General features: G+C 40.3%; 1 protein-coding gene across 2 annotated transcripts in view; it reads right to left on the bottom strand.

Moving 5' to 3' along the window:
- LOC138282759 (fibrocystin-L-like) overlaps positions 1–16797 on the bottom strand; it is a 455872-nt gene that overhangs the window by 274465 nt on the left and 164610 nt on the right. For both annotated transcript variants that reach the window (XM_069220630.1, XM_069220631.1), the window contains exons 31-33: positions 13612–13776; positions 11324–11445; positions 892–1024 (exon numbers count right to left, since the gene is read on the bottom strand). In XM_069220630.1, coding sequence (XP_069076731.1) covers positions 892–1024; positions 11324–11445; positions 13612–13776 — 420 coding nt within the window. The remainder of the gene's footprint in view (positions 1–891; positions 1025–11323; positions 11446–13611; positions 13777–16797) is intronic.

Below are 16797 nucleotides of genomic sequence, written 5' to 3'. Positions count from 1 at the left end.
TTGACTCCTTGCCCATGTAATTCATCTTCATATCAAGACACTTTACACTTTATCTTTCTTTGTTGATTTAATGCCCATTTGAGGATTACATTTATTGTTCCACTTCTAAAGAATTCTAATTTCACTAAAGTTAGACCAGTTCTAATGTTCTTACAATTACTCCCACTCAGCACGTTTGTTTTTCTGCAAGTTTTTTTTTAAGAGAGCCCGTCAAACTGAGGCTTGCAATGAACTTTTAATAACCCTGATCTGAGTGATGTATTACTTATTTCGGCATGATATTAACTAATATATTTTGTTTTTTTTAGCCGATTCTATTGCTGATGACAGTATTAATTATTCTTATAAGATTAATAATGCATATTGCTTATTTTGTTTTTAGTCGATTACACTTCACTGTTTTTAGATGAATTTATTATCGATGTGTTGCATATTTATTGTGCCTTTATGGTGTATTTTCTTATTAATCGAATACATGGATTATGACTGACTGATAACGTTTAAGTATATTTCACACACTGATTAAAAACCTTCCTATTCAACGATTCTTTTAATTTTTCAAGCAGCTATTAATGAAATCCAACCGATTGACATGAGACTGAATGTTTACTGTTAAAATCCGAGGTGGTTACCATTGACTTTCCAGACCTCAGGAGTGGAAATTCAAGTCGGTAGGTGCACTGTCCTGAGAATACCAGAGCAAGTGTCCTCCTGTGTTCTCCGGCATTGTATAAGTGTTTCTGTGTAGACAATGGACTCAGTAAAGATGTTCTGACCACATGGGGCGGAAATGTTTGAAACCAATTATTATGTTTTAGTCATGCATTTTTACAAACACCTTCTTCAACACGTGTAGATTCTTATTTCAGCGGTCTATGCATAACATCTTACCTAGGACACTGCTTGTATCTGGAGTAACATCTGTAATTACTGGAATACCCGCAGATATGTAGAGAAAATGGCCTGTTAAAGTAACACTCATTCCATTGACAAGAACATCGACATCGACAAATCCTGATTGTCCCTGCAAAAGAGAAAATAGATTGTGGATATTTTGAGTGCAGTAGCCAAAGAATGAAGGCATTTTGCCCAATATTGCTCAATTTGTTTTTTTCTGAAACAACAAGAAGTAACATCTTGGGTATTTTGTATGTTCAGCTGGTCAATTACAGACCTAGAAATAAGGTTTGCCTAGACCTCACACACCGCAACACAGCAAGACAACTTGCTGAGCTGCATTGTGTGACAGGGAGAGGAAATGTTGGTATTCCCTTGATAGTGGTGGCTAGTAGGTTGTGTCAAGGAGCTTGACTAGTTTCAAAGAGGCCTACCTTGTTGCAGGTAAATGTTAGCTTATACCTGGGCAGGGCATTCCTTCCGGCAGATAGGCACCAATCCCAGTAGGAAAGGAGCTGCCTCCAGAACTGTCTTAGAGTGACCACAGAATAGGAGTAGCTCATTTCCAAGGGCCACACATCTATAGTGGGTACACAAGTTCTGCACAGAGGAAACATGTTCTGCCATCATGGGTTTAGGTAGAGAGGGACATTGTGGGATTGTTTGCAGAAGGTTACACAGGAAATATTGCAAAGGTGGGTAAGTTAATCCCTCAAAACATTAACCTGACTGGTTAGGCATAAGCCAGGATTCACCCTACCAAAATGTTGATACCAGGCACAAATGTGGCTCCCATGTTACCCCCAGAACACTACTGGACCTGTGGAAGATGAGAAGCAGATAAAACCTCCTGTCTGAGATCTGAGAAGAGCCTAGAAGATTGGACTTGCGTTTCCTCTTGTACCCAAGAGATAGAAGTGAACTCCGAGGGTCATAAGGATGACCTCCCATTAAGCTACATGCACACAACAAGCTACACAATGCCTTTCCTGTAACTACATAGAAGACCAGTTCCTACAATTCTAACTAGACCTTCCCTGACCCCCTGCTAACCCCTGCTGTAGGGGAGTGAGTCTTGAGCTCCAAATGCTGTCCCTAGGGTCCTGGGAGCATTGAGTGTGTCACAGACTACTCCCCCTAACATCTCCTCAAACCTAGGACTTGGAAATATTTTGGTTCCATAGACCTCTAGATGACAGAGACCAATATGCCAAGCCAATCAAATGAGGGTGCATTCGCTGCTGGACTGAAGCTTCAGGTTGCTCCAGCTTGGAGATTTTCTGCAGCAGCAAATTCAATTCAGCGGGTCCTCACAGAAAAGGTATCTGACCTTGTGGAGCCAAATTCCACTAAGTCCACCAGCCTTGTTCTGCTGGAAGAATCCAAGCTCCAAAAAAGTGAATAAGGGCCTGATTTAGATCCTAGCAGACAAGTTACCCTGTTTACACAGTGAAGATATGGGAGTTGGATTTTAGTGGACAGGATATCTAAATCAGGCCCTAAGACCAAATGTAGAAATATTAACCAGGTGAAGGAGTCAAAAGTATCTGGCTGCCAAAGGACCTTCCCTGGGCTCGAATTTCGATTTTCTTTAACTCATAGCTTTCCTGCCAAAAGTCAATGGCATCACTTGGACCTCGTTCAACAGCTTTCTGACGTTGCGGTGCCCTCTTTGGCCACAGCCTGCTGCTTTTCCCAACTGAGGATTCTGACTTCCAGTAAAAAGACTAAGACACTCTGCTCTTGGCTACAGGGTCGAAGGGCTGAAATGGACCTCACCTCCCAGGCACATAGGCGGGAGGAGGCCGCCTATGACGCTCTGCAGTGCCCAAAGGTGCATAAACTTGACACACACTTTCTGCTGCGCGCAACACTCTGCTATTGGCCACAGGGGGAGAAGGGCTGAAACGGACCTCACCTTCCAGGCACACCAGCGGGAGGAGGCCGCCTATGACGCTCTGCAGCGCCCGAAGGCGCATAAACTTGACACGTGCTTTCCGCTGCATGCAACACTCTGCTCTTGGCCACAGGACGCAAAGGGCTGAAACGGACCACACCTCCCAGGCACACCAGCGGGAGGAGGCCGCCTAAGACACTCTGCAGCGCCCAAAGGCACATAAACTTTACACATGCTTTCTGCTGCACGCAACACTCTGCTCTTGGCCACAGCGGCCGAAGAGCTGAAACAGACCACACTTACCAGGCACACAGGCGGGAGGAGGCCGCCTACGACGCTCTGCAGTGCCCAAAGGCACATAAACTTCACAGGCGCTTTCCTTTGCACGGGACAAGACCGGGCCAATAGCGGGCCCATCTGCACCCATCCGTGGCCGAATGAGGCTGTGCTGAGCCTACTTTTTTGACCTTAGAATCGATTAAGGTTTTATTAGGCTGTTTATAAAACGGTTTAGGACCATAGGTTTGCCAAGCAAGTATAGGAGACATTTAAGTGTGCTATTATTGATTCCCTATTGGATGCCCCCCCTTTGCAGCTGCAAATTGATTTTTTGAAGTGGGTGTTAATATCTATTTCAAAACAATGGGCAAACAGAAAGCTATAGCTAAGAAGGTAGGTACTGAACCATGCTGCTCAACAACCGATTCCTGTTTGGTACGGGTGGTGGGAGTCATTTCCAAGGAAACTGATCTTGCAGAAAGGCGTCTATCCCTTGGGGTTGTTGGACCGAGTGAAGGTACAGAGGGACCCCCCAGACCAATAGACCTAGTAACTGATACTAATCACACTCTAGAATTGGAGGACATAAGGAATGGTGTTGACCACACAGAGTGTATGGACGCAGCTACTGTTACCCCTATATCAGTTAATCACTTTCCCGCCGTTAAATGGAGGAAACAATGCAGAAAGGGGGCCAGTAGTGAACTGGGCCCTATAATGCCAGCTAATCCTGAACCCATTTATTGGAATAACCTTATATCTGCCTTTAATGACCTGCTTAAACCACTCGGAGGAAACATTGATAAAATCAAAGGGTAGGTGGGGAAATTAATGGCTATGTGTCAGAAACGTTCTATGCCCTTTGTGGCTCCTATTCCCCAATCAACTGTTGTACAGAATGTTGCACAAAACGAGCCAGGTCCCATAATACCCTAGATGAGGGAAGGGTGGCCTATGGCGAAGGCCAACCTAGTATACAGTGTACAACTATTAGTAAAAAGCTGCATGGCTTTCCTCCGGGCGACTCAAGACCCATTACAAATTCTAAAGCACATAGTATACCACAGCCAGGCAACAATTTGAACCTAACGTGCAACGCACCAGCCCAATTACAAGTGAGGGAGGATCCTCCAATTATTCATCTACCACCAGAGTGCTGCCCCTATGTAATTATCATGGCCAATGTTCCCCCTTTATGGCCAGGTCAGAATGAATCCCAAGGGACTCTGAAGAACAAAGTATTACATTGGCTGGTCCAAAACAATTTATTTACAATAGATAATGCCCACCAAACCATCCTAACTCGAAGAGTAAACTGGGTGGGTCCTTTAGAGAAAGAATGTGGGGGAGATCTAGGAACCCTAGACTTGTGAGGGACATTTTAGCTAGGGCTACCTTCCACCAACACCATGCTAATACTCCATCATTGTTCCCGTTAGGTGCATTCTAGCGACATTTGCAATCTGCACAATCAGGGCACCCCCCCAGTACATCACTATTCTGAGCCAATTACATTTTGTTACCATAACCATCCAGTCCCATTAAGTAATAGATATCAGGCCTTGAGTACACTTTCAGATAATGACAACTATAGGGGGCACGTGGATAGTTTAGAAATGGGGCCCAATATGGTGGGGCTCACTGAAAAGATAAAGTTTACTGACCATAGTAATGTCCCCACAGAGGCCCAGGAGACAGAAGGGTCGGACTCTGAGGCCTGTACTATTAACCCCCATAGGGAATTAATCCGGATTTTTTTGAGTACTAATAGCCAAATAGAAGCAAGGAATGGGGATAATGAGTTTATTAGAAACATTAAAGAACGCAATAACTTTGCTATGGAATGTCCAAGGTTTACGTTGTAAGATTGAGACAGAGGAGTGGGGTAATATCATCAACAAACTTGACCTGGTATGTATTCAAGAAACATGATGTGTTTCCCCGGTCCATATGCAAGGATTTACCTCACACTTCCAGCCAGCTTCTCATTCCCAATCCGGGAGGGCCAAGGGTGGGCTTCAAGTGCTTATTTAAAATAAACTCTCTATAGTAGTTAAAAAGGCCTCCTAGGAGAACCCAAATTTTCAACTGTTGTGGCTGAAGTATACGAGTATTATCGATGTGGTATTAATTAACTATTATAACAATGTTTTCGATTCTACCCGTTGCAGAGTAGCCCGTGCATTAGATCAGAACCTACACAAATTTCTAAGCTCTATTCAGTCTAATTTTTTAATTTTTTTGGTTGTTGAATTTAACATCCAATCATGTCTCCTACCAATATCCCGAACATGTGGGATAACCAGTCATGAGGGAGTCGAATATGACCATTTTTATCATAATGATTTTGGAAAGGCACTCAATATGATTTTGTCAAAATATGATTTGATGTTAATGGAATGTAAACGAGATGTTAATGGGGAGGTAATACCATCATTTAGAGGCACTAACTCTTCATCTGTAATTGATCATATTGTAGGGTCATCATTTGCCAATAATGTATGCGATACCCCCTACATTGGCCAGTCATTACTGAGCGATCATGATCCAATTGTTCTTCCAAAAGTACTTTGGGGCCCCAAGGAAGAGTTCCATATTACTGCGAACCAGGTAGAGGTACATGGAACAAATGGGGTGAGACTGAAATGGAAAAACGTGGATCCAGAAGATCTTTTACAGAATATTATACAAGGGTGTTTGTCTGAAATTAATTACTGCTTACAAGAAGAAATAGAACCCTCACAGTTGTCCAGTAGTTTTAGTAAAGTCATATCACATACTAAGGGCCTTCTGACATAAAACCCCCAATTCAGGGAGACTAAGAAGAATAATGGGTGGTTTGATCATCTATCCACAAAAGCTAGGGGAGATCTTAAACTGGCCCATCATATATCTCCCAGAGACCCAGTAGCAATCAAGTCACTACAAGTAAAATACAGGGAAGCCCTGGAGCGAAGAAAGAAACAGCTGAGGGAAGAGGCACGGGCAAATCTGGCATTGGCGACGGATAAAAATAATACTAAATTGTTTGGGAAATAGTAAATGCCCCTTTTCTGACCAAATGGGCACCTCTTGAACTGGGTTCTAGCGTATCCTGTGCAGCATGTGTGGAACACTTCTCAGAGGTCTTCAAGATAAGGAGTGAGACAGTAGACATACCTAGCAGTTGGAGTTGAGGTATCCCAACCATTTACATAGCACCATATCTATCTCAGCTAGTGCTGGGGATAAGGCCCCAGGCCCAGATGGGGTACCGACGGATGTTTTTAAATATTAAAGTGATTTTTGGGTACCTATTCTGACAAGGCTGTTTAATACAGTCATGACCGGGGAAATCCCGCTGTCCTGGACCAAATCCATCATTATACCTATATACAAGAAAGGTGACAAAGCTGATCCCAAAAACTATCGCCCACTATCAGTAGTGATTCATCCATGAAATGTTTTAGCAGAGTAATCTTGGCAAGACTCAATGAATGGGCATTTGATAATAACATTCTTTCTCCTGCCTAGTTTGGATTTAGGTCAGGACTAGGCACTATAGAGCAATGTCTTAACTTAGATCTGATCATAGGGAAGTAGTCAAAGGCCAAAAAAGGGGCTCTCTACCTCTGCTTTAGATCTTAGTAGTGCCTTTGATTTAGTTGAGCATACCCTTCTTTGGATGACACTACTGGATATGGGCACCCCAAGATACATCATCGATTTCATTGCCCACCTTTATGCAGATTTAACATGTAAAGTCCCCTTTGGCCAATTAGGAGAGTGCACTTCCCCATTTAATATTAGTAGAGGTATTCACCATGGCTGCGTACTGGCCCAGTTATGTTTTCTTTATATATTAATGGGGTGGATAAATTCCTGCAGGAAATCCAGGTGGATGCCGGATGCCCCCTATGTGGCAGACTGTCCCGTACCGGCATTACTCTATGCTGATGATGTTGCCCTGATTTCTAGGACCTCAGTGGGGCTTCAAAAACCAATGGACAGTCTAGAACAGTTTATGACCTCAAAGGGTATGGTGATTAACAAATCTAAAACTTTTACTATGACCTCTAGCCAAAGCATAAAGAAATGCAGGAGTTTTAAGATCCATAATACAGAGATTACTACTGTAAGGTTTTTTAGTTACTTGGGTGTACTGTTTTCGAGCAATGGGCAATGGGAACAACATATTTATTCGGGAAAGGATACAATAAGAAAGAACTCTGGTGCCATTTTTAGATTTGCCAGCAAATTAGGGAGTCGCCCTATTCCTACTATGATAAAAATCTACAAGGCTAGAGCATTATCTACGGGGATACACAAAAAGCACCACTTTACAATTAGAGAAAAATCGTTTTCTAAAACGTTTGTTATGTTTACCTACTTCAGTATCTAATTGGATTGTACATCAAGAGGTGGGCCTCCAATTCTTGGAGGACGCGCTGTGGGTGAGCCCTTTGCTCTTATGGCGTAGTATTTGGTTCAAGGAGGAAACAGTTTTCACAAAGAAAGTTATTCTAGATTGTTTAAAATTGGATAATGCTATGCGTATTCCATGGCTCACCTTTATTGACTCTGTATTCAATATACATATAAAACCAGAAAGTGCTGGGATTATCAAAAAAATGTATAAAGGGCACTTTTTTGCAGCACAGGGCTGAAGGTAGGAAAACAAATGAATCCATGAAATCCACTGCTGGCATATATATGTCCCTTTGGAGGCAAGTAGAGGAGGATACCAACTTGGTGTTATTAATATGCAGCACTGGTTCGTTCTGACAAGACTAAGACTGGGTATAGTGCATCATTTGGTAGCATTAGTATGAGGTCTTGTTCAGTTGCCCCTGTGATGGGATAAGTAAACAAAGCACTCTGATTTTATGTTATTTTGTGAGTTTTATGAACATCTTAGAATTTTTTTATCTCAAACCTCTTTTTTAAAATAAATAGCATGAGAACCTATCTGGTGGCACTGGAATTTTTGTTAACACTTAACAATAAACATGTATGTATTATGGTGGCTTTATATATCTTAAACACCATACAAGTCAGGGAAAGTCTTGTTTTTATTTCTGGTGAAACTGGATAAGTGAAATAAATTAGCTTTTTATTATTCTTTTTATGATAATTGTTACTGTGAATTTGGGGGGTCAGTATTAATGTTATTATATATTATGTTTTATTTATTATGGTTAGTTAGTGTCTGTATTATGAATTAGGATATCAGTATGTTGATTATGTATTTATATTTATGTGCTTTTATGGTTATTTTGTATTGGCTGAATAAAGTTGATGAAATTAAATGACTAATACTCAGGGTAAAAAGTCTGATTGGGTCAGTCAGTCTGAAACCATGCCTTGGTTCTTCTCTACCATGACCAGTTGACTCACATTGGTGCTTACCTCTATTCGCCACTATTTTGATTTCAAATTAAAAAAAAAATCAAATCTCTAGTTCCCGTTATGTGATTTTTGTTGTTTTGGTGTCCCTTTGGTAATTAAATGATTCTCTATTTTTACAAATTAGAGTGGGATTGTGTTAAACCTTTTAACTGTTTGGTCTGCTCTGTTTTCTTTACTGGACTTAACAAGATAATGACATTATTACTTGTGGTGGACTACCATCCATATCAGCGCATAAGGGTTCAAAACCTGTGTTGGTTGTTGTATGTATAAAGTACAACAAAGTTTGAAATGGAGTGATTGTCATTTTATAGACTTTGGTGCATTAAAAGAAAACAATAATTATTGTTGATGAATCATAATTGAATCATTAATTATGCCAATAGGCATAGCTGTCCTTTGTAATAACTGTATACCTAGGCTGCCATGGGTGTAAAGGTTTCTCTTTTGAATAATATATAGTTGCAGAGTGGTGGCTTCACGGCAAGAGCTCAGCATATTTCTCTACCCATTTAGTGGGTTGTTGTTGTTGCTTGTTGTGACAAAATGTCTGTGCATGCAAAATATATCAGATAGCGAGCCCCCATTATACACAAATGAGTATATTAAGAAAATCATAGTTAGCCCATCCTTCTTTCCCAGCCAAGCTGAACAACCTATGCATTCCAGACATGAGATCCTTGGGAAACTTTAAAAAGCAAAGGAAACAGATGTACATATTGATTTGCATGCATGTATGCTCACAGGGTACTTAAAAGCAGGAGTTATCTTATTGGTCCTCAAGCGAGGAACATACCAGGGATTTTCAGAGGCTAGAAAACATTTGCAGTGAGGAACAAAACAGGGAGTTTCAGAGAAGAAGAAACATTCTGTGGTGGTTAAGCCATATAGCCACAACCTGTTCCTGCCACTAGATGGTGCTATGGGTTGAAGTTGCACTGAAACATGCTAAGAAGGAATTGAAGGAAACTGAAGATTGAGAGAAAGAGCTAAAGGGGAAGAGGAAAAGGGGAAGTACTCCTCCTCCAGCTCTTCAGCTCTTCTCCTTGGCAGAGGTTCCTCTTGGTTCCAGATGTGATCTGAAAATCTGGGGGTTTGGGTCCACTGCTTAAACCCCTTTCTGCCTTTGAAGTAGGCAAACTTCAAAGGAAAGTCTCTGTTGTTCGCAAAACCCTACCTTACCCAGGCCTGGCCCTAGCCACACACCATTGGGTTGGAGACTGCATTGTGTGTGGGCAGGCACAGCCCATTCAGGTGTACGTGACTACTGCTCCCATGAGGATATGCAGGATACATCCCAGCTCCCTTTGTGTCACTGTCTAGAGGAGATTCACAAACAGCCCAACTGTCAGTCTGGCCTAGACAGGGAATACATAAGCAGGCACAGAATGGTTTAAGCCAAAAAAAGCCCACTTTCTAAAAGTGGCATTTTCAAACAGACAATTTAAAAAACAAGTTTACTAAAACATATATGTTTGAATTGTGAGTTCAGAGACACCAAACCCCAAATCTCTATCTTCTCCTAAAGGGAAACTGCACTAAAAGATATTTAAAGGCAGTCCCCGTGTTAACCTATGAGAGAGATAGGCCTTGCAACAGTGAAAACCAAATGTGGCAGTATGTCACTGCTAGAACATGTAAAAACACATCAGTACATGTCCCACCTTTAACATACACTGCACCTTGCCTATGGGGCTACCCATGGCCTACCTTAGGGGTGCCTTACATGTATAAAAAAGGAAGGTTTGGGCCTGGCAGGTGGGTACACTTGCCAGGTCGAATTGGCAGTTTATAACTGCATGCACAGACACTGCAGTGGCACATCTGAGCCATGTTTACAGGGCTACTCATGTGGGTGGCACAATCAGTGCTGTAGGCCCACTAGTAGCACTTGATTTACAGGCCCTGGGCACCTCTAGGGTACTTTACTAGGGAAGTACTAGTAAATCAAATATGCCAATCAGGGATAAACCAATCACCAATATAATTTACATAGAGAACATATGCACTTTAGCACTGGTTAGCAGTGGTAAAGTGCCCAAAGTTCTAAATCCAACAAAAAACTGGTCAGAAATAATAGGAGGAAGGAGGCGACAAGTTTGGGCATGACCCTTCAAAAAGGGCCAGGTCCAGCAATAAATATATCTATATATATATATATCCGTAGTAACTATAATGTCATTTTGACCTTTGTTTTTTCAGTGAGTTTCTATGATTTGTTTAATGTAAAGTTTTTCACAATGTAAAGTAATATTTTATTTCTACTATAAGTAAAGCCAGCCATTTTGGCTTTTCAACTGTGTACGGTGGGTGTTTGGATGTGGATGCAGGGCCTGGCCGGTGTCCAGGCCCTGCGTCCAACCCCCCTGAAGTCAGCCACCTACCCTGCCATGAACAGCCTTTGAAGATGTGGCTCCATTTGTTTTACCAAACCTATATATTTCTTTGAAATTCAATGCAATTATGTTATCTATTTCACAAGTTTAAAACAAACTTCTTGATATTAACGCTCATTGAGCCTTCTCAATAGCAGAGTAATGCACAAATGACTCAATAGATACAAATAAAGCCCCCTGTCAAGCCATGTTAAAAAGCTATGGAAACAGTTATTAAGAATTTGGAAAGCAGAGGCTTTTGCATGCTCAAGGTGTATGGGTAGTAACATGATCATTAAGCCAAAACATTGAAAAAGGCGTGGAGATATGCATTCCAGTGAGAAAAAAAATCAACAAATTATTCCTTCTGATTATTTACTAAACTTCACTGAAACAATATTTTCTACTGTAACATAACACAATATATGTATGTGCCATGAAAAAGTACAAATGAGTGACCATATTGGACAAAGCATGATTCACTTACAGGTGGAGTTCTGCACTGTATTTCAGTCAAATTTCTTACAACAACATGACATGTGTTGCCATCCACAAACACCTGGGATTCTTCATTAAAGCCATTACCAGTAATTGTCAACAGAGTTCCCCCTAAAAACAAAATTAAGTAAATGATTTAATGGCTATTGCATGCTCGATGATATCTCAATGTTCCCCCAGTGTATCACAGTTGGGTCAAAATGCATTGTTTGTTAAAATGAGTGTATTGGCGTTTTCAATTACTTTATTTATCTGCTTCTTGTAAAGCAGACATATATATCACAGAAACACTTTCAATGCATATTAGCTCGCCATTTAAAATATTAATTCTCAGCTTTGTTTACCTAGATGTAGAAATACCAGAAGTGACAGTTAACATCAAGTGAAGCATGACTATTAATCAGCAAATGAGATAAGTAGCACTATAAATAAATACCTATTTGTGAAAACATTTGCATTGAAAACCCTTATTTTTTAATTGTAATGCATTTACTATTCATTGCTTAGTTTCATTTAATTAATTTAAAAAGAATTTGATATTTGTTAAAATCTAATAATGATTTGTATCACAGTTATAGTCCTCATATATTGTTATATACTTTATTGCATTATTTTATATGATATATATATATATATTACTGTAAATATTATTGGTAAACTATAGAATATCTGACGCATGGTGTATTATTTTGATGGCTTAGTTCATTTTGTAATTGAAGTAACCTGTGAGTGAGACAATTGTCACAAAAGTGTAACAGTATGTTCATTTATTTGTGCTAAACATATGCCTAAAACAGGCCACCTATTGCAATTAACACGTTTTTCCTGACTATGTTGACTTTTGTAAACAGCCATACACTGAATCCCATTATTGGCAATTTTGAATAAAAAACAGTTCTAATAGGGAATCTAGGTGTCAAGGGCCTTCAGAAGAGACCCAACTTCATCAAAGTCAACCATTGGTGAGCCATCTCCAATTTAACTATATGCATGTCTTGGAGTGTTTTTATAGGTGCTATCTAGCCTAAATCACTATCTAGAGAAGGAGCACTCCAGACTGGACCTTTCAAGACACATAACATGTCTGCAAGGTTGATCCTGTTTGCCTTGCTCTTCAAGTCTACAGAGAGCAGGTGTGAGATCTGGTGCAGGGCTTCAGCATCTCCATTCACTGATATGCCGAAAACACCAAACTGTGTCTGAATGTGTAATTATCGGCTTTTTTGTTACCATAGGCGTGACTGCCTCATTGTTATTGAGGACTAGATACCATCACTCCTTAAAATCAAACTGTTGCCATTCCGAATGTCTTAGGATCACCTCTCAATGTTCCAGTAGACTACTCACTAGAGTTATTATTTAATCTCTCAACTTTGACTTTTATATTTCTGAATCGGCTCATATTTGTCTCCAATCTAAATGATTTTATAAGGTTAGACCTGTAACTTACCAGTATCAAACATTGCATTTCATAACCTTTCCAGTTGTGTGCACTTTGGTGATGGGTGCTTTTGCACTACATAATTCTCGACTTGAGATGTGTGACTGATGAGGCAAGGGTCATAACTTAAATGATCCTACTTTGTGTTAAGGTTGTAGATCATGAGGTATTTATTGACAACAACCATGAGCAGCAAATTTCAGGCAAGTTATAATGTCACAGCGAGGTTTCTCAGCTGCAACCAGCTGCCTTTGGAATTCTGAACTTGTGGATATCTTCCTTAGTTCCTTCTGCATCGAGAAGGTTTTTTTTTTAGGTTAGTCTCTGCAGCAGGTACAATAGAACTTTACGTGCCTTTCTATAGGCACTGCAAATGGCCTCTCTCAATCTTTTCCCTTTGCCTGTTATTTTAATTTTGAATGTTGAATTTTTATTCTGTTTCTTTGTAGGTCCAGTGTCTGCTTGCATAGTTATCCAAATCAATTTGGTTTTATTTTATCAGTTGTGCACGGCCACTTTAGTATGGTAAAATCGATGCATTTGTTCACAAAATGGTTTCTTCCTCTAATACAAACTTAAGTCAAATTAGTTGATTTAAAATTGTACACCAAGATACCATGTACACTCAATATCATCATTCAGTGTGTCAGTGCCATGCAGGTATTGACTTAAAGTAAAAAGTTAGCTTTGTGGAAATGACATTATTTACAGTGTTAATAAAAGATACATTTGGAGTTTGCTTTTTGCCACAGTGGATTTTGTGATGCACGCTGACATAGCTCCAAGACGTTCACAGTATCAATGATTTTATAAGCAGTAACAATTCCGAGTTTTACCTGCAACACTTCCTGTAGTAGGTGAAATGTTGGAAACATGGATCTTGTACGTGAAATTGAATGGTACACTCGAATCCGTCTGTGCAAATCCAAGTTCAGCGATGTAAACAACTACAGGGAAGGTCCCTGCAGTTCCGTTAAGTATCTGGCAGATTATTTTGTTTTCTTTGCAGGAAAAAAGTGTAGGAGAGAGAAAAAGTACATAAATGATTTTGTATTCACACAATGGTACTCAGATCTAAAGAGCTAGAAACCTGAAAAGGTCATTGCTGCAAAGATGTGTTTGTTTACTGGAAGGTCATTAAAAACAAATTATTACAGTCTAGCTGGGAGAGTATGCTGTTATTGTATGTGTAACATGTAATATGTTCTGTATACATTAGTCTTAAAGGTTTGCATAGAATTGCCAGGAAGATATGTTTTGCAAACAGTATACAGCGTTTTTTAGAAGTTGTGTTTTCTGAATATCTATTTATTTCCAAGTAGACTTTCAATGTGGGTGAAATCTTCTAAAGACAAAATGAAAACTAATTAAATGGGACGTGGCCGACAGCCAGTAGAGAAATTATGAAAACCCCCAATCAAGTGCAATGAAAAATGGACTCTATAGCAAATGGGTTCAGTTTCCATGAGGGAAGGTCAAGTGACCCACCGTGGAAGGCCTTAAGAGAATGAAGGCCCAGTCTTACTTCCCTCAATACGGAATGGATGAAGTGGGTCCAAGGTATCCTGAGGATCTGATAGCCAAGACCCCAACAACTGTCTAAAGCCTTTGGGATGGGCATCGGGAGTGGGAATTCTACCTTTGTAGTCTCACAGTGCATGCTTGGCTCTCAAGTACCCCCTTTCACACGTGGGCTTCAGATGATGGGTTCTAGCTGGCTGTGCAGTTGGGCTATCAATGTCTATTAAAAGCAGGACAGTGTGGCACTAAAGTAATTCTGAAAGGCACTGCTAGAGAATCTCAAGCTGTAGAAAGAAAACTTTCATAGTTGCACTGTGGGCAGCCATCATTTTCCTCAGGTTCAGTTTTTTCTACATAGTGGATATGAAGACCACATTTATATTAAAGGGAAGAGACTAAGGGTCACACAAGGGAGATGGTGTGTGTTTTATGCAAATTGTCATAGTAAACCACTGTTACATTTTAACCTTGCTTTTTAACAGGTTAATTACAGCTACGATTCACAACACATTTTAGAACTTCACTTTTTCTTTTACAACTGCTTGAAAAATATTCAGACTATTCTACAAGTATTTCTGAAGACTTGGTGACTACTGTGTAGCAATTCTTTCCAATCTTTGAAATACTGAAATGGATTTCTACCACTACCCATGTTATATAACTACCTCTCGTTTCCAATTGCTACATTACAATCCCAGTTGCTCCAACAATGTCTGTACTCAGCCATTTGCTTGTGTCTTGTATACTATGTATTAGAGGAGTGCCTGCCCATACCAACCTTAGATCACTGGGGCTAATGGTAGGTTTATATTAAGAAATAATAAAGAATATTAATTGTTAACTGGATGATTTATCAAAGAGGAAGTGGTGTTATAGCCTGAACTGTTGACCTTGGAACTGGGGAACCAGGTTTGAGTTTTTGGTGTTGGCTCAACATCCTCAGATTCTGGGGAAATCACTCAATCTCCCCATGCCTAAAAATAAATGTGACCTAGTGTAGGTTAACTAGTGCACATGTGAAGTGCTCCAATATGGTCTGGCCACATTTGTGCTATATAAATCTTAAGAGAATAGCGAGGGAGGTTATGTTGCATGTATAAATGTGAGCATGCTTCACGTAAAAAAAATTTGACTTCATAAGTTCATACTGGAGGCAATACCAGAAGACAAGCTATGATAGTGATATGGATGGCTGCCTAAAATGAAGAACTTTGTATTTGTTTTTGAAAGTATGCTGTATTCCCAAATTTTTGAGGATGCACTTTTTGTCACAACTTTTTATCTTCCTATCAATATTCAGAAACATGTAATTTTTGGAGTATTTTTTCTGTCTGTCTCAATGCCTCTGACCTGTGTCCACAATAAGGTGCCTGGCAGCAAACAGCTCATCACTGCAATTCTCCAAAAATTTAATTGATTTAGAAATATTACGGGTGCCTGGGCTAAATGCACCCAAAATACATTTTTGTTGGAACAAGTCAAAGGTTTAGAATGCTGCCAATGTTTTTGGATATGTAGCAAATCAGAAGGATTTCAGCTTGTTTGTCAAAAGCCTACACGTGACCTTTCTTTTGCAGGATTTCCATTGTGTAAATTGTAAACCATTTGCTGTTTTCTGAAAAAGCTCTGTGCCATGAAACAAAGCTGCAGGTGTCAGGAGAGAAGATGGAGGCTTGATTATAGTGAGCCGGAGAAAACCAAGCACAAGAATTGTCTGGCAGAATAAAAAAGCCTTGATTGCTATGGAAACAGCTGCATCATATACCAATTAAATTGAAGCTTCTGTCAATTCCACCAAGGCATTATTTCACACAACCATCAAACTGACCACAGACCCCACTGACGCTACAATCTGTTCCAGCCAATTCTTTTGCAACACACTGTCTAACTTTTTGCAAAAGAGAGTGAAAGATGTGTACAGTGACTATGTCATTGTAAACTCAACACCTTATTCATCCCCCCATACATCCTCTTCCCTAGCCAATGGACCTCGTCTTATGGGCTTTAGGCCCCTTACAGAAGAGGAAATAATACATCCTATTCTTTCCACCAAATCTGGGTCACCACTTGACCCACGCCCACTAAAGTGACAAAGTTAGCAGCAGAGACCATTACCCCTGCCCTTCTTAATATATATCAGGCCATGTTCAAACTCTGTTGTTTTTCGGTTCCATGGAAGAAAGCTTCTGTGCTTCCTCTGATAAAGAAACCCAACCTGGACCCAAATGACCTATCCAATTATCGTCCGATTTCCCGCCTTCCATTTCCAGCTAAAACTGCTGAACAGATCCTAAATAGGCAGTTGACAGAGTACATTAGCACCAGTAATATCCTCAATGAAACCCAGTTTGGGTTTCAAAGTAATCACAGCACAGAGACAGTCCATATCAAAGCCACAGAGGAAATCATAAGGTCTCTTGAGGGAGGAGGGCAGGCTGCCCTTATCCTGTTTGATTTCTCACCAGCCTTCGACATGATCAACCACTGGCTGTTGTTGGAAT

The sequence above is a fragment of the Pleurodeles waltl genome, chromosome 2_2 (assembly GCF_031143425.1).
Source record: "Pleurodeles waltl isolate 20211129_DDA chromosome 2_2, aPleWal1.hap1.20221129, whole genome shotgun sequence".
Taxonomy (NCBI): domain Eukaryota; kingdom Metazoa; phylum Chordata; class Amphibia; order Caudata; family Salamandridae; genus Pleurodeles; species Pleurodeles waltl.
Note: the sequence above shows the minus strand (reverse complement) of the source record. Positions and strands in the feature narration are given on the sequence as shown.